This window comes from Corapipo altera, unplaced genomic scaffold, assembly GCF_003945725.1.
Source record: "Corapipo altera isolate COAL_440 unplaced genomic scaffold, ASM394572v1 65, whole genome shotgun sequence".
In the NCBI taxonomy this organism is placed as follows: domain Eukaryota; kingdom Metazoa; phylum Chordata; class Aves; order Passeriformes; family Pipridae; genus Corapipo; species Corapipo altera.
In genome coordinates this window covers 976,922-1,001,459 of record NW_020884891.1, presented here as the reverse complement: position 1 = coordinate 1,001,459, position 24,538 = coordinate 976,922, and the positions used below count along the sequence as shown (strand labels likewise).

General features: G+C 38.1%; 1 protein-coding gene across 2 annotated transcripts in view; it reads left to right on the top strand.

Annotated features, from left to right (window-relative positions):
• Positions 1 to 21,786, top strand: part of CHM (CHM, Rab escort protein 1) — a 55,283-nt gene extending 33,497 nt beyond the window's left edge. The window contains exons 9-16 of one of the 2 annotated variants that reach the window (XM_027645355.1): positions 1,037 to 1,114; positions 4,656 to 4,760; positions 5,293 to 5,356; positions 5,991 to 6,087; positions 8,477 to 8,569; positions 11,512 to 11,678; positions 15,198 to 15,374; positions 18,014 to 21,786. In XM_027645355.1, the coding sequence (XP_027501156.1) occupies positions 1,037 to 1,114; positions 4,656 to 4,760; positions 5,293 to 5,356; positions 5,991 to 6,087; positions 8,477 to 8,569; positions 11,512 to 11,678; positions 15,198 to 15,374; positions 18,014 to 18,100 (868 nt within the window). In that variant the 3' untranslated portion in view covers positions 18,101 to 21,786. Of the gene's footprint in view, positions 1 to 1,036; positions 1,115 to 4,655; positions 4,761 to 5,292; positions 5,357 to 5,990; positions 6,088 to 8,476; positions 8,570 to 11,511; positions 11,679 to 15,197; positions 17,209 to 18,013 lie in introns of those variants that run through there. The other variant, XM_027645354.1, reaches the window with a different exon arrangement.
• Positions 21,787 to 24,538: the final 2,752 nt, after the last annotated feature.

Here is a 24,538-nt window from a genome sequence, read left to right as displayed (position 1 = left end):
TAGCTCAAGGCTCCCTAATAATCCTTCAGTGGATGTTTAACCTTTGTGTCATCTCCAGCAATCTCCAGACAGCCAAGGCTGGGATTCAACGTGGGGATATTCTGCTGTTTTTGCATGAGCCCAGGGGTATTGCCAGGGAACTGGGTGTTCCAGTCTGGGCAGTGTCAGTGCTGGTGCTGACAGCTGCTTGGGCTGAGCCTTCTGGAGTGAGCTCAGAGGGGAGGGTGGGTTGGGGACACACTTGCAGGCCTTTGCTGTGCTGCATCAGGCCATCCAGGTTTGAAAGGGGTTGTGGGACTGACTGTCTTTGAATTGCCTCATAGGATGTTTGAGTGACAAAATTGATTCCACTTTAGGAAGTCACGTCTGGAAAGTGAAAGTTTTCTTTTCAAGTTGACCATCTACGAAGAGATACCAAAATCTTTTACTTCAAAATCATAAAATTGCAGAATGGTTTGGGTTGGAAGGGACCTGAGAGACCATCTTGTCCCACCCCCTGCCATGGGCAGGGGCACCTTCTGCTATCCCAGGCTACTCAAGCCCCGTCCAACCTGGCGGCCTTGGACACTTCCAGGAATGAGGCAACCACAACTTCTTTGGGCAACCTGTGCCAGGGCCTCATCACCTTCACAGGGAGGAATTCCTTCCCAGTATCCCATCTAACCCTGCTGTCTGGCAGTGGGAAACCATTCCCCCTTGTCTTGTCACTCCAGGCCCTTGTCCAGAGTCCCTCTCCAGCTCTCCTGGAGCCTCTTTAGCCCCTGGAAGGGACTCTCAGGTTTCCCCGAAGCCTTCCTTTCTCCAGGTGACCCCCCCAGCTCTCCCAGCCTGGCTCCAGAGCAGAGGGGCTCCAGCCCTTGGAGCATCTCTGTGACCTCCTCTGGACTCGCTCCAGCAGCTCCACTCTTCCGTGTGTTGGGGCCCATGGAGTCAGTAAATCCGTCCTACCAGAGGGCACAGAGCTTTGCCTGGCTGTGACACACAGTGATTACCATTAGTTGTGATGGGAATAACCTTTGTCTTTCCCTGTTCCCAGGCTGTGTGCTGTGTTTGGGGGAATCTACTGCCTTCGCCACCCCGTGCGGTGCCTGGTGGTGGACAAAGCCTCTGGCAGGTAAGGGTGACACAGTAACCTTCTGTTTGCACACCAAATGCAGGTGAAAAATGTGGGGAGTCAATTTGAAAAAAAATGATTCTTCAAAGATCCTCCTTGGTATTAATAACACATCAACCTTGATTAAAAGTAATTTGTGTATAGGTCCTCCAGAACAAGGAAAGTGGGTCTAGAATATAGAAACTAAATTAATTTCCCTGTGATATTACTACAGCTCCTGATCACCCAAGCTTGGAAGACAAATCATTTCAGCTGCCGGGGGGCTGGTGATGAGTGATGTTAGTTTTCCTTGTGGCCTTACCTACTCTAATTGATTTTCATCAGATGACAACAAAGCCCTCTGTTATTGCATTTTTAAAAATGGAACTCACCTAAAGACTCATCGGATTAATCTTTGCTGATAATGCATGTCACTCCAAGAGAAAAGACTTTAATGAGTTTTTAGGTAGATTGTTGTCATAAACTATGCTGCCCTCTTATCCCAGAATAAATTCTTTTACAACAATATCAGGCCTGTAGGCAGGTTTAAAGTTGAGCTAAGAAAAATCAACCCAGAGTTTTTCCAGTAGTGGCATTTTTCACACCTCTGTAAATTGTTATGTTTCTGTTACACACATTCTATCAGTTATCAGCCTAAACTGCAGAATTTACTCTCTTAAGAGTTTATTTTCAACTTAGTGTATATAATTGAAAGTTTTAGATGTTCTGTTGAAAATTTTGAAAATTAAGTTAGAAATGATGTCGTAACATTTTATTAGGAAAACTAGTAGTTAAATGATGGGGGGGAAGTGTTTACTTTCCAGCTGCTCTGCACATTGGATTCCTTGAGCTACATTTGTCGTGGCATGGTCAAGTAGTAGCTGTTTTTCCCTGAAACTGTGTAAACAACAGATTTTATCTTTCTGTCAGTTCCTGCAGGTTCTGGAGTTCATTGCACACTTTCAGACTGTGAGATGTAAATGTGATAAGCATTTCCTCGTGTGTGTTGTTCTAAATGCATAATTCATATGCAGATGAAACTATGCCCCTTTTAGAAACTCTGCAGTTTATTTTAACACTAATATTTGAACTGTTACTGTAGGAAGCTTTATTTTCCAGTAATGTTTAAACAGTTAACTTGCTCTTTCAGAGGGACATTCTGAAGACCTTTGAAAGTAATATTTTCTTTATAAGGTTATATGTGTTCCAAAAGAGGTGGAGTGCTGCTTTTCCATTAACATGCTTTTTTATGTTTTGAATCTAATAAGTTCCCCAGGGTTCAACATAAGTTTCAAGTATCTTTTTTTAGGCTATTAGGCTGCTTTCCTGGTTCACTTATGACATTTCAAAATTGAAGGATGGATTTTGGGGGAACAGAATTATTGAAATACTTTTAAATGACTTTATCAGACTTTCATTATTCCAAAAACATTGGGCTTTTAATAATGCCATTCTCTGATGGTGAATATGAAGAGGCACAACATATCCCAGACCACTGTTTCCTTTTCTTTCTTCATGTTATCTCCATCCTCACTGTGTATTCCCTCCCTGCACCAGCTTGTATTTCGTCTTGGCTTTGGGCTTCAGTGTTTTGCCTAATAAAAATCAGCTATCAAGTTGTTAATGAGGCTATTTATGAGATACTGAGCTTTTGAGTCAACAGACCATTAATAGTAATTGGTAATAGGCAAATTCATATCTGGTTGTCAGTACAGCTGGCTCTGTGTTCCAGAGGCAGCTTCTCTTGGTTACAAATAGCTTACACTCCCCACAGGAGAAATTTAGTCACATTGTGGAGGATTCATTTTAGAGTATCTTCCACAACCTTCCAGGCTTCACCCATATCTTAATGCAATTATTTTTTCACTATCTTTAATATTCTTGGTTTAATACCTGTAAGGGAAATTTTTTATCTGCAGCCTTGGTTTTCTTATCAAACTTTTAGTTTTGCATTTAATTTAAAGCCCCTAAGTATCATCAAAGTTTATTCCAGCTCCTTTCCAGACATGGCTAATATTGCTTTTTCACATTTTCCTTCCCATATCTGTACATGCAGAGAACAGTAGATTTCATCCCCAACTCTACAATTATTTTTCTCATTTTTCTGTAGTACTTTTAATAGTTTATGAAAACAGGATTCAGGGAAGACAGGGTGAAAGTATAGAAACTTGTAGACATCCCTATTTTAAGGTTTTGGTAATACACTTGAAAATACCTATTTTTTTTATGTATTGTACCAGGTCTACTGTTTTAATATGTTTGCAGAACATCCCGTGTTAGAAAATAAAAACCACATCATATTTCTGAGGCTGAGGAAAAAGCACATTGAATGCAAGAATCATATTTTTGTTGTTGCTTTTCTCTGTGTTTGTTGTAGGTCACTTTTGGGGGTACATAAGATAAAATTCCATAATAACAGGAGGCGTTTTGTGTTGATCACACTTTACATATGTTTCCAATTACATAATTCTGTCTCAAAATGGAAGAGATGTGACAAATGGACATTTATACATCTGTAATAAAAAGCTGTAGCAAACCCAGTAATTTACATATCTGAAATACTGCAGGCTGGCTCTGGCAGTGCTGCTGAGTCCATTTCAAGGATGTCGCCCTTAGTCCATTAGTTTGGATAATGAGCCCTATAAAGTACATTTATAACTCGTGGCACTGCAAGGAGATGGATTCTAATTTTCATCCTTTTATCTCGACACATTGAAAGAAGGTCAATGGAGGGTTCGGGATGATTCATTGTCCCAACACAGATCAGATGACAGAGACCTGATAATGTCAGTGCACAAGTGTTTGCTGGATTTGGGAGCAGCACTTGAAAGAAATTCTCTCAGCATCACCCTTTGAAGTGAAGTGGGACTGAAATTAAAGCACTCTCTTTCCCTCTCTCTCAGTTTAAAATCTTATCACACGTATGACCTGATGCTATTCCTGAACAAAGGAGAGGAAACAACACACTTAGCAGGAAAATAAAACATGTCGTTGCTTTTACTGGCTTTGAGTGATGCAACATGACATTTAATCAACCTTTCCCCTCTGATAATGGTTGGGGGGTGGCAGGGAAATTGTTCCATAAACAATAAGAAAGGTTATAATTAGAAATGAACTGCAGCAGCTCCATTTCCTTGTTTATTTGCAGTATTCAAATGAGAGCTTGAGAATGAAATCACTGAAATTAATAGTAAGGGAAAACTTCTTAAAGTTGCAAGTGAAGCACATGTTGAATAGAATTTGAAACTCTGAGAATGCTATATGTTAAAACACTGCTTGTACTGTTACACTTCTTTTAGTTACTGTTTTCAAGGTACCTGTTGAATTTGAGTATAGGAGTATATGTAAAATTGACTGGTTCAAGTCCTGTATGTTAAATTGACTGAAACACTGATAAAGCCATTCAGAAGAATTTAATTTAAAAGAAAAAGTAATTTTCATGCCTGAAGAAAAAGTTAAGTAAAGCTGATTTGCTTTATTTATTTATCAGTAAATGTTCTTATGCATGCTTTTGTTACCCTGTATTGAAATTTGTTATTATGGTTTGTTTTTTTTTAAACAGATGCAAAGCTATTGTGGATCATTTTGGACAAAGAATAAGTGCCAACTATTTTATTGTGGAAGACAGTTACCTGTCAGAGAGCACATGCACAAATGTGTGTTACAGGTATGGAACAGTTGGACATATCTGCCTTTGCCTTCAAAGCAGTGCAGATATTATTAGCAAAACTGTAGCAGTGAGTGCAGTGCAGAAATAATCCTGGGCACTGGAGCAGCAGAAACTGCAATTCATGATCTCCCTGCTGTATTTCCCCTTAATCCCAAGTGTCCTGTGCTGCTTGGGACACTGAAGTCCTGGAACATGGTGCTGCTAATCTTGGTCAAATAGACAAAAGATTATTTTTAATTTTTTTTTTTTTTTTTTAATCAAAAGGATGTTCAAACCTTTTTATACAGCTGCATTGACTCATCATCTAGTTTGGTCACTGAAAATACTGCATTAATGTTCCAGATGTGTTCCTACTTCAGCAACAGGCAAAATATCCCACTAAGAATCACATTAATAAAGATTATATGGTGAAATAGCCTTAGTATTACCAAAACTATGATTCCAAATTGCTATTTTTTATGTGTTTTATTTTTACATAATTATATTTTTTATATAATTATTTTTACATATTTCTTTTATTAAATTGTAGGCAGATCTCCAGAGCAGTGCTCATTACAGATCAGTCTGTACTAAACACAGATCCAGAGCAGCAGGTACACACCAATTTTGTATCACTTGTCTTTATGTATTGTATGCATTAATATTTAATTGTGGGAGGAATTAATTCATGGTTTTGTTTCTGCTTGAATCCAGAATTACCGGTAATTGTTTAATTTGTTTTAGTCTATAAAAGTATTACAAATTTTAGTTTAGTTTTATTCCATTACTTGGGTTTTCCTGTTTGGAAAATGACACTATACTCAATATAAAAATAAAATAATAAAGTCACACTATAATAGAGTTTCTAAGCTGCTGTCTTTAAGGTAGTTTATTTTGCTTGCTTTTTGATTGCTTTGTAATAAACTATTACCTTATCTTAGTATTCTGTTAACTGTTAATTATTTACCTTGTCTAAACTTCATTCAAAGTTCCTTTTTCTTCCACATTCTCTTTTACTGTTGGAAGATTTTACTATTCACTGCCAGATCCTTCCTTAAATGTTTCTGCTTCATCAGCCTCTGCAGTCCTTAATTTTAAAGGATACTAATCACTGTTGTGTTTCTTCTGTGCTGGTAAACCAGCAAACCAAACTGTGTCACTGCAGTTATTCCTGTGTTGGGAACTGTGCTGGTTGCCTCCTCCTCCTCCACAATACTCTGCTTTACCACAGGCTCTTCTGCTTCCCAGGTTTCCATCCTGACAGTGCCTCCCGTGGAACTGGGCAAACCAGCAGTTTGTGTCATTGAGTTGTGCTCCTCAACCATGACCTGCATGAAGGACACCTGTAAGTCAAGAGGGTTTTCCCCTTTGACTCTGTCAGCTCTGAAACTAAACTGAAAATGGTACAGTGGGAGCTTTTTATCTTCTGGAAGTTGTGGTGGAGGTGGGATTATGTCCCTTTATGAGCATAGGTGAGAAGGTATATCATGGTAGACATATCGTGATATGTTTGAGGTAAAATGATAAAAATTCTTCTCAGAACTTCATTACCCCATTAGATGTTTGATTCTAAAAATATGAGAGATCACCTTTTCAGAAGGGCCATCCCAGTATTTGCATTAACATTTTTCTTTGTACAGAGCTTTAAGACTCAGTTGTTGGTATTTTATGTGAACTGGAAATAAATGAGCAACAAAATGTTCTTACTGGGTATTTATTTTTCTTTCTAAATTCTTCTGCTGAATTCTGTTAAGTAGATGACCCATTTGGGACACTTGTGGAAGATAAATAGAATTAGAGGTGACCTAATGCTTTTTAACAAAAAATAAGTAACTGTAATAATAACCAATTTATTTTACTATTACCTAGGCTTGAACTCAGTTCTTTGCATATGAGAGTGAACTAAATGATGAAGTCATTCAAAGTTATATTTCCTACTTAAATAATAATAAAAAAATTATAAGCCTGTAATTAAGAACTTAGTGCCATAAGGCATATTGTTATTAATTATCCCTTAAATAGCTGCTTTTATTTTTTTTATTTAAAGGTTCACAAAATATATATAGCAGAAAGTGAAACTAAAGAAGGATTGATGTTCAACAGATATAAATTACTAGTTTCTTGAAGGTTTTTATGGTGCTGAAATATTAAGGTTTCAGTTATTTACTTTTCTCCATAAGTTCCTTTCATTTCAGAAGAGGAGGTACTGCCTTCCTTAATGAAATTTGTCTTCATGTGTTGAAATAATAAAGTTCTATTTTAGGCATAGCTGAGTTACAGTTATGGGACATATTTCATAATCTTTTAAAAAACTTTTACATCATTATCTGCAAATGGGTTTTAACCTGACTGATTTCTCCTTGGAACAATTATTTAAGATAAGTATACAAATACATCCCCTCTTTGATCACACTGCATAAATGACAGGCATATCATCTGTATTGCCAGTTGAGTGGAACCAAACTCCTTCACTTGCCCTAAAACTGGAGGCTGTAATGATGAAATCATGAACTAAACTCATCGTTCTTCTGGCTGCAAGAATTACTTGAAGACAAATGTTGGCAACCACTGTAACTAATGCAGTTATACCTGAGTAAATCAAATATAATCAAAATATATACTGATGACTGGGACTCACAGCCATAACCTTAAAGATAATAAAAAAGATTTTATAGAAAGTAAATGATGTGAACTTTAGTGATTTATAGCTGGCTATTTTTGAGGAAAAAATAGATTGTATCCCATTGTTTGGGATTGTAAACATCTAGTTAAGGTTACAGAGAGACTTTCATTATCATCACTAGTTTCCTTGTAGTTTTTTTAGTACATATTCCTTTTAGGCAGAAGGTTTGGTTTGGGTTGAATAAAAAATGAATATTAATGTTTGAATATAATCTGTTTGTGTGCAACCTAAAGGAAGAGGAGCGTGAAGGGTTAAATTTCTGGTCCTCATGGAACCAGTGTCAAACTGGGCAGGAAACCTATTTAATATCTGTGTGATGTAGTGGAAAATAACGACAACAAAACCGACCAGACTTCAGAGGGAAAAGAGAAAAATGCCATATAGATTTAAAATAATACCTCAGCTCTGCACTGCTGTGAAATGGATCAGGAATTTACAGTAATGAAGAAAAAATTAATCAGTCCAAACTTTGTACAGAGTTATGTTAAATTTCTTTGTGATTCTCTGGTGGATACTTCTGTACTGAGGAGTTTCCAGTGGCAAATGAGTCTGTTAAGGTGGTTTTATGAAAAGTTTTAAGATGAGGCTTTTAAATACCTGAATGAATGTGGCTGTAAAATCCAGCAGAGCCGCTGGTTCTGTGTCTGAACAGAAACCAGGGGAACAGAAAAGGGGTCAGGAGATGCATCAAGTGAGTATCTTTTTTAAGGAGTCCACAATTTCATAAGTTTTTAAAGCAGAACAAGTAAAGGAATAGTTTAACAACTTTTATTTTCATGAAAACAAGTACATTAGCAAGAAATCTAAATATGAAATCCACATTATTCAAGCAAAACTGAATTTTCACAAATAATACACCTGTACTCTATTATACTGTGTGCTGTATATACATTGTATTTCCATAATATACAGCCCTTCCCTGGGTTAAACAAAGTGATTTATATGAAGAACTGTGATTTCTAAAAGCCTGCTGTGCCTTTTAAAAATTGTAAATGTTATTTATCTATCTCTGTATTGGTGATTGTAATTAGTTTGTGTTCTCTTTTAACAGATTTAGTCCATTTAACCTGTCCATCAACTCAAACAGCAAGGGAAGATTTAGAGCCTGTTGTACAGAAGTTATTCAATGTAAATGCAGAAAAAGGTAAGAATAAATAAATGAAGTATTAAGATATTATTTTACATAAATGTAATTTACCCTCATAAATACCTGTTACTGAGCATCTGAACCCATCATCAGAGGCAGCACGTGGTGAGCTGCTCTTGAGATATCAGCATTTCAAAGTCAAGGGATTTATCTTGGGAGTGAGATTGATTAGACAGATGTTGGGTTTGTTGTATTCCATGATCTGCTGTTCCAAGTCTCCTTCAGTTGTGGTTTAACTTCAGTACCCAGAGGCTGTGAGTGTCTGAGACCTTTTTCATTTTCACACTTTCTTTTTACCACGGAACATATTTGCTTCTCAGCACACCTTCCAGGGATGCAGTAGTGAAATGAAATGTTTGTGAAGCTGATGTTTTCACACTGTCCTGTTTTAGTGGTTTCTGTCACCTGGGTATCCCTGACAATAGTTATCAAAACCCCAAGAGTTCATGATCTGCCTTTCTCCTCCAGCTGCCACCTGTGCTCAATGCTGGAAGCTGCTTAGTTTTCTTTGCCTGCTGTTATTGTCCGACTGATGCTCAGCCTTTTGTTGTCTTCAGGTATTTCCTTATGTGCTGGTTTAGGTGAAATTCTCTGGGTTCTGCCTGAAGCATAAAGTTGCTACATATTGTTACCAGAAAGATAGATTTCCAGGAATTTTCAGTAATGAATTATTTGGCCCTAAATTCAAGGAAACCTTGCCAGCTTTCATGAACTTTGGCCTTGAGATGGAAAATTTCACAGCCCCAGAGCAAAGCAGCTGTTGACAAAGCAGGTGCTGCCTAGAAATTGTCCCTGAGATACTTTGGGCTAATTTCACACAAGTTTTTGAAATTTAATCCCAAGATTTTGTATTTAATCATATTTTTGGTAATGCTCACAGAATAGGTCGTGTGCATATACATATTGCTGTATCTAAGTCTGGCAAAGCATTTTTAAATATAGTATCCGTGCTTCAAGACAGTAAATCATAGTTCTTTGAGGAAACAATGCTCAGCTGAAAGTGACAGTGGTTATGTTGCTATAAATACAAGTTACTATGATGTGGAAGTATTTTATAATATTTATAATTGTTCTATGATGTGGAAATATTTTAATATTTATAATTGGTTTGCCTACAATATGTAGAGTACAGGTAATAGTACAGGTAACTTTTTTTAGACTGGAGAGTTGCAAACACTTCTCATGTTGCTGTTTGTTAACTTAAAACTTGCTAATTTCCAACCTCTAATATTTAATTTAAATTCTCAAGGCAGTGCCATGTGTTTCAAAGACCCGGGTGAAGAGAAGATCAGCTGGCAGTTTAGTGTCTTTTAATCATTTGGGGAGGAGGAGCATTAATCTTAATGTGTAAAATGATCCAGTTCTGAAATGATATATTGTTTAGAACCTGACTGAAATTCTTCTGGAGAAACTCTGTGATCATAGGGGTCCTCAGGTGCGCTGAGGCACTGAAAAGCTAGTTTTCCCTGACACATAGGCCTTTTTATCATCAGGATGAGGTAGTGGTCGTATTTTAATTAAAATGTCAGAACAAATACTGTTGGAGTTATTGAAAATGAATCACCAGATAAAGTGAGCACTGGGCCATGGCAGGTCAAAGAGGCAAAGTCACCTGGAGAAGAGGACTCCATTCATTTTCCTGCCTAAATGAGGAAGAAGTAACTTTTATGAGCAATGTGAACTTTTAAATATATTAAAGAGCATCTTGCCCTGTATTAAGGCTCAGACTTTCACAGGCTGATGAATTTAATTTATATTTCAAACTGTTCAGTATGGGTAGCACCTATTTTTTTTTAAACTATTTGACAGTTATAAAAAGATACTGAAGGAATAGCGTAGATTTATCTCTTTTTTTTCTAATTCAGCTGCTTTAAAATACTGTTTTGAATGCTGTTGTTATCTAGAAGTTTCTTTCTTGGAAAGAAGTAAATCTCACAAGGTCTTTTACAAGCTTCATTTATTTTAGAGGAGGTAAAATACCAAAAAGGGGACAGCAAATATGCCAAACAAATAGTATCTATTAAGCTAAGAATCTGTGTTGTGTATTCCTCCATTGCATTCTGGTCTGTTCAGAAGTGACCTTCATTTTCCCAGAGGCTTTTCTGCCTGTGTGCAGAGGGATTAGAGGAATGTGCAGAGTAACTGCAGGAAGGTACAGATTATGAACAAGGAAGATGTAGTTCAGGATCATTTTGTATTCATGATGAGTACTGCAGCTCAGTAATTGTAGGTAAATACAAATTAGTCATTTATTTTCATTTAGCTGCACTTCCACAATTTAGAGATTCTCCATATTGCGTGTCACACATTTCAAATACAGAATATCTGGGGTTTGGTAATTCTTTATCAGAATTCTTTCTATTCTTCAATGTATTATTTGTGGATTTTTTATTTAAACCATGAGCATCAGTTAATCTCCTTAGATTGTCTTGAACACTCTCAGTCTTAATGCACACAAGGGGGAAGAGTTCCTATACAGAGATATAACTATTAAATGGGAGGGGAGGAAAAATTAAAGATCAAAAATATCTTTGCATGGGGAATGCAGTGCCTTCAAGTTGGCACTGCCCAGGGAGGGCTTGTTCAACCCATCCTGTGCTCTTGGAGTTTATCCACAGTAAAGCAGATAATGTGAAGTGCAAAGGTGTTAAATTTAGACCAAGCTTCTCGGGAGGAGGCTTGTAGGTGATCATTGGTTCTGGTGTGGCATGGTGTGTACAGAGTAAGTAGAATTTACATACTCATGGTTGGAAAGGAAAGAAAAAGTATGATGGAAGACAATCTCAGAAAAAAGTGAGAAGTAAAATAATTGTCTTTTTAAAAAAAGTCCTTTATTACAATAATTCCATGTTAAAAATTTGACTTTTAGTCTGCTAGATTATGTATTTACCTTATCACACAAGAATGCTGATTACTGCAAACACTTTTTTTCTTTTCAGAGACTGAAAATGAAGAACTGGAGAAACCTAGAGTGCTCTGGGCAGTCTACTTCAACATGAGAGATTCTTCAGGAGTTGAGAAAAATTCCTATTCTGGCTTACCCCCAAACGTTTATGTCTGTTCTGGGCCAGACTCTGCTTTAGGAAATGACTGTGCTGTCAAACAGGTTGGACACATCAGTTTTTTGGTTGCAGAACTTTCATTTTCAAGACTTAAGTCTGGGTTATTCTGCTTTATGCAGAAATATAGATGATAACTCCCCATAATTATACAACCAGGTAGCTGGAAAGATCAGGAAATAGCCACTGTCTTTTACCTGAAAGGTTAGAGAGAGGGTCCAGTACAGGTCAGAAGTCACACAATCCTAGTTCAAATTGGAAGGATCATCAAAGAAGTTTGATACTTACAGGACATAGTCACAAACCACAAACCTATTGAGGAAAACCCAGCATAATTACTAATGTGGTAGATTAATTCCTGCCTCAGTTTACGTTCTCTTTACCTTCATTTCACTGTATTTAAAAACGGTGGTGTAGTTGTATCTCTGAAGGAATTGAGAGGAATGTTGTTCTATTTGTGACTTAGGGATAGTATTTGACACCAGATCACAGTTCTGGGTTTTAGTTCTCAGTGTTTGGGTGGCTGCAGATCTGGTCCCTGATAACTGGAACCCTGAACTGAGAACCCTGTAGTACTCCAGATGAGACAAACCCCTGGTGCTTTGAAGTGGGAGATGAGGAGTGAAAGCCTTCTAAACAAAACTGGGGAGATCAGAGATGGTGAGACAGCACCTTCTGTGTGGCACAATGTACAGGAACACCAAATCCTCAGAAAGAACCTCCTGTGGCACCTCTCACTGTGCCTTCCCCACCACAACTGAGCAGAAGACAACAAGATCATGCAAATACCTAAATTAGAATCTGTTCAACAAAAGAGAACTACAGAATGCTCCCCCTTCCCTGCAGAGATCCACCACCATAAGGAAGGTGCATATTCTTAGTCAAATCAACCCCAGCAGTGCCTGTGGTGTCAGGGGCCTTCAGAGACAAGAGAACACTTTACATCTTTGGAGGATTAACTGGCACCAGTCATTTTTAAAGCTGTTTTTTTAATGGCCATGCTCAGACAATGTGCATGCCATCTTCTAACCAGTTGCTTGATTTTTTTATGACTAAGTCATAAACCTCTTAAAAATAAGATTTTGAAGTGGAAAGGCTGACATAGGCTGAACTGCAGGGTCAGAACAGTGTCATTAAGGGCTAATAGTACCCTTCATTTTGCTTTACAAGGCAAAAATTTGCTTCCCAGAGGGATAAAGAACTGTAAAGACAAAAAATAGTGCAAGACAATTTTTATGGTTGCAGTTTTAAATTGTAAGTGAATTTCTTTCTAAATTAGATGTTTTTAAACCGTTGTTTAAAACAGTGCAAATTAAAAGCTGTTTAAATACACTTAGCCTGTTTTTAATTCTGATAGCCACCTTTTGTAGCATTCAGCTTTGTCTTCCCTGAAGAGCCCTTTTTCTTCCCAGTGAGTAATGGTGGTGTAGATCAAGCCCTGTTTAAATGTTCTTGGTGCTGCAGTTCAGCCTCTGTGTTCAGTCTGGTGACCATCAGTGAGAGATCCAAGCAGATCTCAGAGGAGGAACCATCCAGAACCTGAATCACTGCCTTTCAGACAGAGAGAGAGAGAGGCTGTGTTTTCTTGAACCTGATTTAAGTTTTGAAACAAATGGTCCCTCCTTGAAGTGACAAACATTTTAGTGTGAACATGTCTATAATTCAAAGTCATATGTGAGAAGAGTGAAGAGTAGGGTGAAGATGTAGCAGAAGTCCCAGTTGGAATACACTGTGCCAGGGACCTTCTAGAGAAGTGGAGGAGGGAAATAGCTGGAAGCTGGTGTGCCTTCCACCCCCAAATCACTGTCATCTTCCTGGCAGCGGGATGGGAATCTCCAAACAGGAAACATTTACAAACTCATGGATCAGAGCACTCTAAAAAATAAACAAAACCCCACTGTGTGCATTAGTCTTGGAGATAGCTGGGAAAATTGAATCTAATTTCCCCTTATAATTTTGGGATTAGTGTTTAAATGATACTTGCAGTGATTTATTTGTTCATTGCCATTAACGTTACTGACTTTTATTTGTTGCATTGATGGTACATTATTTAGAAGGCAAGAAATCACAACTCTTCATGGGCAACTATCCATCTACACCTCAGTATACAAATTACTCCATTCTTGTTGTATTATAATTTACTGTTAAATTTTGAGTGTGATACTGAATTAATGTTGATATTTGCATTTCCTTGCCCTGAGGACAGGCTAAATGAAATGAAAATGCCAGCTAGGATTCCTTCAAATCCTGTATGTGTGGGTCCAGGAAAGCATCTGGCTTCCAGTTTTCTGATTTTCACTGCTGCAATCTGACATGAATTATTATGTTCTAAAGTAATGTGTTCCCTGAAGTATCTCAGATTTCTGAGGCATCTTCATGTTCATGAGAGGATGCACTAAAACTGTCAGGCCAATATATGTCCTTTAACCTGTTTATGTTTGTTTTCTATATCTGGGAGGGTTTCAGAGTTATTCAAGTGTGTTGTATTTCCAGCTCATCTTAGTTTGGTAGTGGTCTCTCTAAAACTTGCTATGAAAGCCCACACAGCTTGTCCATGAAACAGGAACAAAATTTAGTTTTATTCTACTTCAGTTATCAAATTAGAGTATACAAGTTCATTACATGCTTGTGTCTTAATGCTTAATTCAGTTGTACACACACTTTTCAGCTGATAGACTTTACTACTAAATATTGAGGGAACTATTTACTACCTTAATTATTTACAAATATCAAAGTGTTACAATGAAAGAATTGTTGATTTATTCTTGTTTATTCTGTATTACTTCAGCTGGATAAAGTTAACTTAAAAACTTGATAGACTTGAAAGCACTCTACGCCATTAAATTGTTCAGTTATAATCAGTGTCATGATGTCCTGCATAACATACTGAGAATTTCTTTCCTTGTTCAACCTCCTAATTGTTTGACCATTTTTGGAGTGGATATTCACTGACTAATTGCACTGAATAATTGTTGAGAACTGCCTAGGAAATATTTGTCTGCTTTCTCTCCACTGGGTGAGAATAGTTGTCAGTTGAGCCATGTTTGAGCTGTTCAGAAAAACAGAAATGGAAATTTTTTTGCAATGTTTAAATTTAAGAAGGAAAGGTGTACAGATATGATGTGGGTTGTACAGATATGCAATTTCTTGGGTTTGCTTGTGCTGTGAAATGGATCCCTCTCTCTGGAAAGGGGCAAGATCTTCCCCATGGTCTGCATTTGACTGCAACATGAGATACTTTTATAGGTAAAAAGATCATATCGTTTGCAAAAAATCCCCTTCCTCGTTCTCAGTACAGGTGGAATGACCAGCACTTTTCCCAAAATCCCATGCTGTGACTTCCCCAGTAGAACACTGTAAAAAGATAAATTGCTTTTTCTTTCTCGAGGACTGCAAGAAGGAATGGATTTCCCACGTGTTTACAATACTGTCAAAGTATTAAATCACTGTTGATTTGAAAGGATGGAGGTTAATCTTGAATATCTGTACAGTATTGTCTCTATTGCCTCAAGGTATTGCATTTCAAGGGAAAGTTTACCTTCTTCTTTTTTTTTTTTTCTGAATAGGCTGAGACCATTTTCAAAGAAATGTTTCCAACAGAGGAATTCTGCCCACCACCACCCAATCCAGAAGATATTATTTATGATGAAGATGAGATTGAGCCAGAAGAGTCTGGATTGAGTAATCCAGCAGAGACAAAACCTGAACCCTCAGCTGAGGGGAGCAGTGATGGAGGAGCTGCTGCTGTTACAAAGGAAGAATGAATGAATGAGTGAATGAATGAGTGTACAATGTTCTCTTAGTAGAAAAGGAGGTTGACTCAAACTAGAACATAAGGGAGTAAGGTTAAGAAAAAGAGGTTTAAAACCCCCAGAGCTCTGGTATTTGCCCTGGTATGGCCTTACTTCCCTTCAGCTTGAATCATCTTTGTCAGGTAGTTTCATTGATGTGAGACATTCATAGGTCCACCAGATCCAACAGGGTTTGTAGCTGAACAAAAAATCCAGAACAAATTTGAATTTAAAGTGCTAAAATAGGATTTATCGAGAGAATTTGGTTTCATTTTACATTTTTGAAGGAATCCTCCATCTTCTAAACAGGCAACAAGTCAACACTAAGGAAAAGGAAAAAAGTGCAAGTTTCCTATCAGTGATCTTCTGCTAAGAATCCTTGGATCTGTGCTGATTAAACAAGTGAGGGTGAGGCTCACAACCTGTCCTTCAGTGCTCTTATGAATGGAACTGGAAGGCAATAAAAGTGACAGTTCTGGAGTGACTTTCTTGTATGGTTTTGAAACCAATGCCATAATTTAGAAGCAAATATAATCCAAAAGATGCTCCTCACATGGAACAATTTTACATTCAGGGTTTTTTTAATAGGATCTAATAGATCACACATTTTCAGTAGTGAATTAATTTACTGTAGTCAGGAAAATAGCACAATTTAAACCCAGTGCCAGATTTCCCAACAAAATTCCAAGACATAAATGGAACATACCTGTGTTGGTTTCCCTGGATTTGTTGCAGTGTTTGGGCCTTTAGTAAACCAGTAGTTAATGTTTTGAAATATGGACTCTGAGAAGTTTAGATGATCATCAGTTGAGGGATTTTGTGGTGGTGGAGAGAAGTTTCAGCAGATAATTCCAAAGGTTTGTGTTGATCTCAAATAATAGGATTAAAATTAGTGTGATAGCTGTAAACTATGCATTTTGTAATGATAAATCATGAAGCATTTATACAATAAAATGTATTGAAGTATTTATAAACCTAGTTTGTATGAGAAAAATATAAAATGAGAAAGCTCTTGTAAATGACCATATTAAACTTGCACTTCTTCTGAGCAATGCTTGAAATCAGATATTCAGATGATAAAAAGTATTTATCATGTACTTAAAGATTTACCTTAAAATGTGCACCCAGTAGATCAGTGAGTTTTGATGAGTTGGGGGGGTTTAAACTTCTACCTGAACGTGATACAGTTCCAGCAGTGCTTTAAATACTGTAAGTAAATAAAAAATGCCATGGAGTGATGACTATTCAGTGCTACCTGGATGTGTCACAGCCAGGTCTGTACAGTTCCCTGGTGCCCATGCCTGCCTTGAAAGTGGCTCCAGGCCAGAAAGGTTATTTATTTATTTTTTTACAGCATAACTGTTACCTTCACTTTGTCCTGCATCATCTGCCCTGTCCAGTTTAGTTCAGAACCTGGGTTGTTCGTGTTTGCATCCTTTGTTTACAGGATAGCTCTGTGTGTATGTGCCTGAATCCCAGAGTCCTCAGAAAATCCGTGGCTGAAATGTTTCCAGTATTAAATAACTGTAACCTTTGGATGCTTGTGATTGAGCAGTTATTTATATCTAGTAATCAACAGGCTGCCTCTTCATTTAGCTGCAATTCCTGTGTGTATTGGAAAGCATGAGTGTCTGGTGATTGTAGTTAACATCCACAGATCTGTAAAAGAACTAAGTGCAGGACTAGTCCCTGTTTGTCTCTCAAAAATAGGGATCATAGGATTTCTCATCTTCTGTGTTTACAAGGAAGTTGTTTGATGAAAATTAAAGGTTTGCTTGCAAGTGCATTGTTCTGTGTTTCCTTTTCATTTGTTTTCAAAGCAAAGCAGTTCTTCTGTTAGCTGGGATTTCCTGGTAATTCTGTTGTCTGCCTTCAGGATCTGCAGTAAGACTGAAGTTCACAGGTGTGACAGCATGTTTATCCAAGTCAGCAGATTTACATAAAGTTCTGTCTTGGTGCTTCGTGTCCACGTGATGCCAAGTTGGAAATACTGCAGATTTGATTTCAGATCTGATGGAATGATCTGCAAGTTGTGGGCTGTGACTTTACACTACATTGATTGCTTAAAAACTGTTTTCATGTCTCTCTCATGGGGTGAATGGAAACATCAAATGTTTTTCCTATGGTACTTGAGTACCCAATAGCTCACTCACAGTAGCAGTAGATAAGACTGTTGTATTTTACAGAAATCATACTCTGAACTGCATTTTGTTCTTTCTTTAAGCACACAAAGTCAGGGTTAGGCTGATTTGAAGTCGTTTTTAAGGCTTGTCATACACGATGTATTCAAAAGATAACATGACTTTTTAAAAACTGGCAATTTATCTGTAGGATTATTAATAAATCAAGTTAAAGAAAGATAAGGTTAATTGAATTTTTAAACAAGTAGCTGTATTATCCTTCAAGCACCTTGGAGCTCATACAATATTCACACCTTTTTTTTCTAAGGAGTGCTTTGATATGTTTGAATTCCTTCCTTAATGAGTACTTTCTTTTTAAGTTGGTTAATTGGATTAACCCTTAATAATCAAACAGCCCATTTTGTGCCATTTTCCCCTCTGCTGTTGTGTTGCCTTATCTGTAGGACTCAGGTAGTTACTGCTTCTTTGGAAGGGTTTTCAGCCATGAAGCTGCTTCGTCTGCTTTTTCTGGTGATGATGATGCTCAGGGCCATTTGACAGGTAATCACTAGAACTTAGATCCTTGCAGACTATGGGGTCCTTTCTCCTCTCATTGCAGGGGGATTTATGTGGGTAACTCCTGTTAATGTTAATGGGACTTGCATGTGTAAATCCTCCTTGCATCAATGGGAAAATTGACCCCTGGAAAAAATACCTTTGTGTTGGAGCTGCTGATTCAGAAACATCCAGGCACCGTCAGCCCCTGTGTGGGAATGTGATGGAGTGTGTGCTGTTTAACTGGAGTGCTCTGAAGAGGATTTGGGGAATTTTCAGAGGTTTATCTTCTACATTGTGTTCTGTATTTTCCATAGACTGAGTCTTGTCAGAGTTCCCCTAACATTTCTCCTTACATAGGTGGGACCAAATCCCTTTCCGCACTCAGGAGGTTGTATGGCTGCTTTGTCTTTAGACCTCATTGTATTTTAGGCTGCTCTCTGTCCCCTCCAAATCTTTTTGCATCAGCAATGTGAGTTACAACATCTTAATTTCAAGAATAATTTGCCAGTAATGTGTTGATTAATGACAAGTCAGAAGTATTAATGTGCTGCTTTCACACAATAAGAGACTGGGTCACTTAAAATCCATAACCTCTTCTGGAGAAAGGGTAAAATTAATTTCCTCAGCACTCAAACATGTTTCAGTACCTTGGCAGTATAAATAAGTGTTACTGTTTGTAGGTTTGTTTATCCATCCTGTATTGTGTGTGTTATTGCTCAGTCAGTTACTGCTGTAGATATTTTATATAATCCTCTGCAGTACACCTTTGGGTTTTACTTATCTAACAATTTTATATCAGTAGCAGCTCATCCTCTTTTAAGTAAAATTTTCCATGTTTGGAACTACTCTAAACTTCTCCAGAGATCTCCCCTGCTTTTTCTGCCATAATGAGTGTTCTCTTTAGCCATTAATTGTTCATAATCTCTGCAGATTCTGGTGGGTTGTCTGCTGTTTGTGTCCTTTCTTATTTTTCCTGAGGATTTTGTGACCGCCATTAATGCAGTTGCTAATTTTCTGATGAGGGGAGCAGTTTGCTGAGATCACTTCACAGAACTTAGATGATCTGTGTGCATGTACCATTCCTAACAATTTTTCTGAAAGAGTATTAATTAACTTTGTGTGTGTGTGTGTGTGTTTATATCTTATGACAAAATCGTTAACTCGTGAAAGTTTAGCATTTAAACTTTTGCAGAAATCAACCACTGTAGATTGTCCAAAAATTAGAATTACCTATGTTACAAAACTGTCAAAAACATGTGGGAGAGTTGTGATGGCAGTTGTTTGAATGCCCTGGATAAGTAGTAATGCCAAGTATCTTTAGTAAGATGTAGAAGTAGTTGTGACACTGGAAGTTTGTGACGCTGCTATAAAACATTCATTTATTGCAACCCAGTTTAACAGTAAGATTGCTTTAATAATCAGATGGAAATCTTAACTTAGGTGTATGATTTGAAGAACTTAGTTAATGTGATGCAAAGTTCCTGTAGAAGGATAGTTTGGGACGAGTGGTAGGAGATGGTCAGCCATGTGGAATTCATGTTGTCAACCTCATCTCTAGAAACAGAATTACTCTTGGTGGAAATAGAGCTTATTAACAATTCCACCATTATGTTTATTTACAGGCTGCCAGTTCCTGTTTGTGAGAGTGAGTGGTTCTTCCAAATCTGGCTGGGAAGCCCAGCAGGAATGTTGTAAATCTCAGTGACATCTGAGATTTACAAAGTTGACAGTGAAGTATCAGGAAGATGCAGTCGTTGCCTGCATGGGAGTTCTGATCAGAGGGGACTCTAGTGGAAAATACTCTTCCTGTCACAATTCCAGCGGACAATGTATTTTACACTGCTTGCATACATTGACAAAAGAGATGCCTGAGTGGAGATCAGACCCAGGTGTATTTGACTAAACAGTTTAGGAAGTCTCAGAACACCCGCATTTTTAGATACAGATTTTCAGGATCTCATACTTCCTTCTGAAGTGCTGCCCCATAATTCATAGTATATTTGGGTCTCTGGAGAAGGCTTTAGTGCTGTTCCTGCATTCTGTATAGTCTGGGCCGTGCCAAAGCCTATGGACACTCCCATCTGTCCTTTCAGACAAGGAGTCTTCTCTTCTGAGGTGTTACTGCATGACAGCAATCGCCACTGGTGTCAAGCAAATGTGGCTTTGGCTTTTATAGGTGCTTTTTTGCTGCTCCAACTTCAGGGAACCTATTTTCATGAGCTCTCATTCCTTTTTTTTTTTTTTTTTTGGTCTAAGCATGAAGCTGGACTGAGAAATGCTTCTGTGTTGGAAGTGATTGTTGTCTGGATCCTGGAGCTGTGAGGTTGGTAAGGATAAAACATCTGGATAACGCTGTGCTGGACTGCAGCTCCTTGGCACCTCAGGACCTGTTCACAAACCATAAAACCAGTTTGGTGGCTGCTGGTGAGCTGGTCTGTTGTACCAGAGCTGAATGTCCAGACTGAGGAACCACTTTTTAATCACTGGGAACTTGAGTCTGGGAAAGGATACGAGAGTCTTCTCTTCAAACCCCAAAATTGAAAAAGTCCCAAAGCAAACACTCCTGGACTGTTTTAGCCTCTGTGCATCATGGCCAATGTGGAATTCTGAATCTCAAATCTGAGCATATTTCTGGAGCTCACCCAAGGGAAAGCCATTTAATCATGATGAGAGAGCAGCTGTCAGCCCAATGGAACCAAACACTTCCTGCTCTGGGAACTTTTCTGTAGCGTGAAAGTCACTGCAAGTCGTGGCTGAGTCCTTTGGTGGGGATAAATTATCCAGTGAATTCAGCCTTTTCTCCTGTGCAAAAATCTGTGTAAGCCCTTGCTAAGTACTTTCAGTAACTCATTTTTAGACTATAGATTATTCAGAGAGAATCCACTGTGGGATTCTTAGAGCAACTCATTAGCTAAGTCATGAGGTGTTTTCCTGCTCCATATTTGAGTGCAGAAATAATACGTAACAACGGATACACCTTTTTCAAAATCACATCAGGCATTTTTAATGCAGAAAAGGAGGCTTTTATGAAAAAGAACAACAGAGCAGGACTCCCATGAGGCATAACACCAGCAGTGGGTGATGGATCAAGTTGGGACTCCAGAGAAATGGATGTATTTTTTGGTTCTGGCACTGGTTTCCTCAGTGAACTTGGTTGAGTCATTTCCCTTTAACGTTGTAGTAAAAAGATGTAAAATGGTGACAGGTATTTTCTCAAGCCTTTTGAGAGTCCATAAAAGTAAATGTCTTTGAGAAAGAAGATGAACAGTGTTAATGATACTTACTTGAGTAGAGGTACCAGTGATTTTCTGAGGAAAAAATCAAATATAACTATTGTAACGTGACTGGGATAGCAGATGCTTTGTTATTCAAGTCCCTTTTTCCATCTCTGACATTTTCCCTGTTTCTCAAATAAGGTTTCACCAATCAACACAAACTCTTTGTTTACAGCTTAATAAAAATAACATAAGATTATACTTATATTTTGAAATCTTTTTCTGATTATGCATATTTGGTGGCAGATTGTAATGCATATCACTTCATTGTTTAATTAGGACTTAATGCTAATGTCATTAACATTCTGTGGGATAATTCAGTAAGTTACCTATTTATAGACATAATGAAAGTCATAACTTTTTGTAGTAAAGTGCTTTTGACTGTGCTATTAAATTAAAAATAAAGTTCCTCTAACCTGACATTAGCTTTCAGTTTCGTTATCCATGGTCCAGTGAATCTGAAAAATGTTGCTACATGTACTAAACATGAGGGGGTTTAATTATTACATTTTTTTCAGTAAAGCCTTAATTCATTTCCTCTGAGAAAGAAAAAATAAATAGGCTAAATTAAGCAAGAATCTCAGAAAACTCCAATCTGAAGTTTGTAATATTGTCCTCCTTGAAGATAATTGGGATTTGGAACTCTGAATTTAAGTAAGCAGAACCTTATCCATTTTTATTCTGTGGTACTGCTTATAAATGAAGTAATTAGGCAGCATTTCACCTTTCAGTTTCTTACCACACGTATGAACATGTGCTTTATTTGTGGTTATAAAGTGCAAAATAACTGCTGAATTTTGTATTCCATGTAATGTCTTTAGTAGGGACAATCAATTCCATGGATTTCTTTCTTCATGGCGTTCCTCTAAGCAGTTGTAATATATTACTTGCATAAATGGGCTTTTGTAGGACAGTTTTTAAAAAAAAAGCAGTGAGTTGGATATGTGTCCCAAAACTCAATAAGCATGGCCCTGTTTCTGAGAGTATTTCCCTGCTGTCCTGAACTTCTAAATGCAGTATATATACAGTGACCAGATTGTGCATGTTCTTAATTTACCTTTTTACAGCTTGAATTATGCATATTTGTAGGCCTCAAGTTCTAAACTTTGTAGCATGTCCCAGTTTAATTAAATGAGTCTTTTTATGGTGTTCTCTACACTCTTAAATCTTTGAGTCAGATACCATCAAGGAGGTTTAATGGTGCCAGGCCAAGGATAATGCTTGAGTAATAAGTGGGAAGTAATAGAAGGTAAAGAAAACAAATATAAATCCTGCTGGTTCCCTCCTTTGTGGGCTCATGAGGTGTGCTGGGTGGTGGGAGTCAAATTTGGAGAGAGGTGATGAAATAGTTGGTGCTCCAAGCTCTGCAGTTGATGAATTAGGTTTTCTCTGACCATGGATGGGCACTGCCAAGTGGGAGGGGCTGTTGTGACACCCCAACATCCAGCCTGGAATTTCAGCATCAGTGTTATCAGCAGTATTTCCAGCAGTATTTTCTGCACTATTTCCTGCAGTATTTTCTGCAGCAGATGAAGTGATGAACCAGCTCATCTTGCACAGGGACAACTAAATGCGGCTCTGGATGTAAACTTCGGAATTTTGTGATGTTTTAGAGGGGTATGAGGTAAGTTTTGAGTTCCATGTGGATACTTCAGTGGCTGCCATCCTTGGGGATTTTGCAGAGCACATTAACATTAAACAAGGTAAGAAAATTCTTCTCTGAACTTGACTGGTGTGGTGTCTCTGCACTGCTGGGCTCTCTGGTGGATCCTGATGTACAGTGCAGGGTCTGGTTGGAGTTCTGGATGCTCTGGAGACTTCACACTGGGGGGCTTAAACCTATTCTTCCTCACACCAATAGATATTTTTCTTATAAAGCCACCTGGAAAGGTTTTTCTAGTATTATTGGGATTTTTGGCTTGCCACAGATGAATTCATCCTGTTTCACAGCATTGAGTTACAGCATCCTATCTGTTGCTGGTATATCAATAAATGTCTGAAGCCAACCTTGAAACCCAGTTCCTTTGTGAAGAGACTATTTTAAAGAATAAGCAGGAAGGATTTTTCCAAGATGCATCTTTTTCTCTGAGTAATGTTGCATACAGGCTGGAGATTGCGGCTTCTATTGAATAGCATAATGAAAAATCAATCAGTTTAATGGTTGACAAACTTTGACATTCAAATAAAAATGTTGCTGGTATTTTCATAAAAGACCTGTAGGCATGACTAGATTCGGGGATTTTAATTTATGCAACAGTAAATGTCTGCCAAAACATTGTACAAACGACTGTATAATGAGGCAATAACAACCCTGAGGAGCGGAAGGAAAGCAAACAGAGGCCAAATTTCTCAGTTTTTACAGTTTATATAATTTCACAAAGATTTTCAATGTAAAGTATGTTTGTACAGCCTCCTTTTCAACACCACGTTCTGTTTTGAAAGCAATTGCTCCAAATCATCCAAACACATTTATCTGAGGCTGTTGCGTGGTATCAGATGACAGTGTTCAGTTTTTCTACAACTTGGTTGTTCTGACTGTTTGGGGGGTTTTTGTTTTCTTTGACTCAGAGGGGAGAGAAATCCCAGGAAGGGAAGAGAAGGCCCCTCTACTCATCCATTTCTGCTTTTGTGTGTTTGAGCACTGGGAGGAAGCACAGGGAGTGCTGAGCTGTGCTGCTTCTGGGCACTGCCTTCCCACAGCACCAGGCTGGGTTAATAAATCCCACGAGCCTGTTCCTGCCCAGGCCTGGTCTAGGCACAGACTTCCCAGTGTCCCTTAGCCCCATATGTTCATTCTTCCTCCAGTCACCTTTGCTTTGCTCTTTCCTTGCCCTGTACCTACATCCTTCTTGGAAATTTCCCAGCCCTAGGCCAGGCTGCAAGGATGACTTTAGGAGGATGAAGAGATCTCAGACTGAGAGACTGAGGGACACCAAACATGGAATTAAGAACCGGTGTCTCGGACATCCTGCCATTGACTGGAATTTAAAACGACTGAAGGGGAATTCTGTTTACCCAGATCTATTCTTTTCCATCCATCTCCTTTGATTCCCAAGCATGGCTGGAACCACAGATGTGAGGTTTGGCTGTGACAGGATTTTTGGTCTCTTTGGACACAGTCTCTTTGAAGGATTCATTAATGCCAGAACAGTGACTGGAAGTC